Source organism: Aphis gossypii, unplaced genomic scaffold (genome assembly GCF_020184175.1).
Source record: "Aphis gossypii isolate Hap1 unplaced genomic scaffold, ASM2018417v2 Contig00557, whole genome shotgun sequence".
NCBI classification, from domain to species: domain Eukaryota; kingdom Metazoa; phylum Arthropoda; class Insecta; order Hemiptera; family Aphididae; genus Aphis; species Aphis gossypii.
The window spans coordinates 21,685-26,251 of NW_026083160.1; the positions used below are offsets into that span (position 1 = coordinate 21,685).

General features: G+C 26.9%; 1 protein-coding gene across 1 annotated transcript; it reads right to left on the reverse strand.

Moving 5' to 3' along the window:
• Positions 1 to 1,899: 1,899 nt before the first annotated feature.
• LOC126554614 (uncharacterized) lies at positions 1,900 to 3,897 on the reverse strand. The gene is made up of 4 exons (XM_050209669.1): positions 3,769 to 3,897; positions 3,637 to 3,643; positions 3,197 to 3,584; positions 1,900 to 3,154 (listed from the first exon to the last, which is right to left on the reverse strand). Exons 1-4 carry the CDS (start codon positions 3,895 to 3,897, stop codon positions 1,900 to 1,902), a joined length of 1,779 nt encoding a protein of 592 aa, XP_050065626.1.
• Positions 3,898 to 4,567: the final 670 nt, after the last annotated feature.

Genomic DNA, 4,567 nt, shown 5'->3' on the forward strand with positions numbered 1-4,567 from the left:
TGTTCTCAACTTGTGGCCAGGTACTACGCGTGCAGTGATAGTGTGATACCTATTTGACTTCAGACCCGTGCATAAAAGATCGACTTCCTCTTACAAAGCGGTCGTAGGCAAGCCATATGACGATGTATCGAGATCTGACGATAGGTACACACTACACACCATTTCTACGGCGCGTCATATTATTATATTGTGATATCAAGCTTTTCTTGGTAATACATATTATATCATATAATGTACCTATTAACATTATGAGCCTATGCTTCTGTATATTATTTTGAATTTATGCCCGTTATTATTATTATGATCAAATAAATTAAAAAAAATTATTATGTCTACAATTTATATAATATATATATAATTAATAATTATAATTTTATTACATTTTTTTTAAAAAAAAAAAATGGTAGATTTAAATAATATTTTGATTTTATTTTTGAAACTTAATTTGTATAATATATTTATAATTCTATGCAAATATAATTACACCTTGGGCCTAGTGCCCGTTATGTAATGATAAATAAATAAATAAACAGGTAAATAATAATAATAATATATTAGATTCATAATATTTAATTATAATATAAATTGAAATAATTTTATGATCACATTTACAAAATTTTATTTTATAATTTCATTAATGATGTCCAGGGGCGGACTGGGGAGACATTTCGGCCAGGGAAAATAGTTAAGTACCGGCCCATTTATTGAATTTAGCCAACATCTATTATACAACCACACAAATTTTCTTTAATAATTCATGAAGATATTGTGTACTATTAAGTTTCATTGCATGTATATTTTAAAGACATAAATAAATAAGAATAAAAAATAAAAAATTGTAAACTTCAAAATAAATTTTTTTTTAACTGATTTTTTTTTTTTTTTGAACAACTGAACAATATAAAATAAACAATACATATTACTTTTCTTGGTTTATTTACTTTGCATTTGTTATTTTTTAAGTGCCTGAATAACATAATAAAAGAAAAAAAAATTAATTATTAATATTATAATTTCTATACTTAGTAGTTAGTAATACAATTTGTTCATAAGCAATGTGCTTTTTGATTTAAGTAATTTAATGATTTCATCATTGTCAATTTCATATAGGACCTCTTTTTCAGTTGCCATAAGCATAAACGCTTCTAATTTATTTTCACTCAATGTGCTACGGAGTCTAGTTTTTATACATTTTAATAAAGAAAAAGACCTTTCACAAGCTACCTGCAAAATAAATAAAAACATATATAAACTTTCTAGTATAAGTAGTAACTTATGTTATAGTAAAATGTTAAGTTAAAAAATATTATGTACTTGTGAGCATGGCAAGGTAAGCAGATATTTGTAAGCTAATGCTAAGTTACTGTAGGCATTACAATATAAATTGTATTTGTGTAGTACAGAGTAGCAACAGATTGCACAATTCATACAAGTATTGCAGTGTGACTTTTCAGTACTTATTTCATTATTATACAAATTATCATCATCTGATTCTACATTTTTGTAAGTTTCATATGTTTGTGGAATAGATTTTTTTAAGTTATTCCAATTTCTGGAGAAACTAAGAAGTTCACTTTTTTAACCATCAACAGTGATTGTTTGTTCAAAAGGTTTAATTTTTTCAGTAAGTTCATATAATGCAGTGGCTGGAAGTTTATTATTTTGTAAATCTTCAAAATTACTAGGAGATAAACAAGCAAAATCAGTGTACATTTTTTTATTTCCTAAAAACTTTTTTTCAATGCTTGTAATAGTATTGTCCATTATGACATTATATACTTCAATCATATACTTTGTTTCACTGTTCATTATTTGGTTTTTATGTGTTTTTTCTCCATCTAATGTTTTACGTTTTCTGGATCTTATAGAGGGCAATTCATTTTCAATTCAACAAATCATCTATTGTGACTGTTCTAATTTGTCTGACATAATATCTATACATTTTTTAGAAATTTCTTTAACTCCTTTAAAGTCTCTCTGAATTTGTTTCAAATCTGTAATTGCTCCACTAACCATTTCTTGACACTTCAGCAAATCCATGCTCTTTGTTTGAAGATACTTGGATAGTGAGCTTATTATATTAAAAATCCGTACATAAGTAAATGCAGTTAAGATTGTTGAATAAGATAAAAATGATTTTTTCAAATTATTAGCTTTTATCTTTACTTCAGGTGTAAATTCATTTAAGTTTTCTATTGTATTTAATGCTAAAATAACTTCAAAATATAAACCTTCATCTCCGAAAATATGTGTTAAAGCTTTTTCCTTAGACCACCACCGTGTGTTACCAATTGCCTGCAGTCGTCTTTTATCATTTCTATCTACTATGTCCACCCAAGTATTCATTCGCTTGTACGATTCCTTGAAAAATATAGCTACATCATTTAATGTTACAAATAAAGCTGCTGCATTAAGTGGGGATTTTGTAGATTCTATGACAACTAAATTTAATATGTGGGCATAACACCAAATGTGGACTTGATTAGGAGACAATTTTTCAAGCCACGCTGAAAAACCATTAAATTGCCCTTGCATATTGGCAGCACCATCCGTAGCATTACCAACACATTTCTTAACATCCAAGTCATTTTCATTTAGAATATTAGCTAACATATCAGCAAAACTTTTACCAGTTGATTTTTGTATGTTGACAACTGATAATAACTTTTCTTGAACACCTTTTGAATTTACATACCTTACTACAACTGAACATTGATCTTGCACTGAAATATCCTGAGTTGTATCTAGCTGTATAGAAAACATTCCTGATTCTCTAACATCATTTGCTATTGATTTCTTCATTAAAACATTTATTGAATCAATAATCATGTCAACAGAAGTTTTAGAAATAAACGTTAACGAAGATCCTCTTCCTTTACCTTTTCCACGTTCATGGTTTTTTATTGCTCTCTTAGTAATTTTTTCAATATGATCATTTAAAACAACATCATATTTCTTCAAAAGTAATAGAATATCCAAAAAATTTCCATGATCAATAGCAGGATCTTTTAAACTTCTTGAGCATTCATTTAAATAACCTCTAAAGCTCAGCCCTCTTTTTCCAATTAACTTAATTATATCAATTACACGTTCCACAATATTTAGATTTTTTGTGACTACACTTTTTTTCTTGTGCAATTGGTCAGTAAATAATCTATAATCAATAGTTTTTTTGTTTGAATAATTTAAAAAAGACTCAGAACATAATGTGTGACATTTACTAATTTCATGTTCATGGATTCTTTGGTAAACATGACTCCAGACATTTAAACCTTCAACAAATACATTTTTATCTGATGAAAATGCTAAACACACACTGCAAAATAAAGATTCAGATGTTGTATCATAAGATAGCCAACGGCGTTGAATGTTATTTTTCCCATAAAAAGCCTTAGAAGATTTAAATTGAGTAACAAACTCAGGTTGTTGTGGGTGAAATTCAAAAAATTGCTCTAGCTTTGTGGTAAATGGTTTTTGAAAGTAATTAAAATTACTAGGCATACTACTTGATTCAACAATAGTACATACAGTAGTATGTATTTCAGTTATATCATCATCTACATTTAATGCCAATTCTGTTTGAACTACATAAAATATCTTGATCATTCTTAGTACTTATACTACTTATAATATTACCTTTATCCTATAATCATAAACAAAGCAAAGCAAAGCATTAAGCAATTATATTTTGTGAAGTGTTAAGCATACTATGTAAAACATTATAATGTGAAAGAAAAACTGTACTAAAAGTATAAAATATATCCTTACCTTAGATTTAGAAAACATACTTAAAATATTTGAACAACTTTTTGCTTCGTTTTGAAGCATTATCTGTTTCTTTATTCGCACTTTTTCTGCGCCACCTATAGGTTTTTTATTTTTATTGACTTTGGGCATGATGAAAAACGAAGAACGATAAATAATTTTAATTTAATTATTATTAACAATGACCAGAAGCAAAATAAATTGAAAAACATAATATTATCACAACTAGAAAAATGTTAAATGTTAAATGTTAATTTTTTTCCAAAAAAGTACCCGCCAATTTATTATTAATAAAAAGATAGTGTTATCTATTCCGTGGTATTGGTATCTTGTAGTTTGTACTATACGGTGGTGATCACACAAGGTTTATAGATTATCTATATTATTATCTATAAACCTTGGTGATCACAACCAACACTATCTTGGTAAATGTTTAAAAATAAAAATACCAAAAACTAATTTGATACGGGCAGTCGAACAACTATTAATAGAAAAAATGTATATTTCAGCATAATATTTTGACCAAAAATACTTTTTAAAATAGTTATTTGTAGAAGCGGCCCACCGGGAAAACTCCCGAATTCCCGGTGGCCCAATCCGCCCCTGAGATGTCATATTATTGATATATTCAAATTAAATTTAAAACAATTCATATTTAACAACATAATGATAATATATTCAAAATATTATTTTATTATTTCATTAAGGATGTCATATTATAAAATATTCAAAATATCATTTAAACAATTCATATTAATAGTAAAATGATAAAACATTATGAATATCATTCTATTATTTCATT

Bases quoted from the DNA above. Each gene is read 5' to 3' on its own strand.
- LOC126554614 (XM_050209669.1), bottom strand. From the start codon at position 3,897: ATGCCCAAAGTCAATAAAAATAAAAAACCTATAGGTGGCGCAGAAAAA. The intron at 3,155-3,196 runs GTCTTTTTTAAA...TATTGATTATAG, and splicing joins TGTCACACATTATGTTCTGA to ATTATTTACTGACCAATTGC.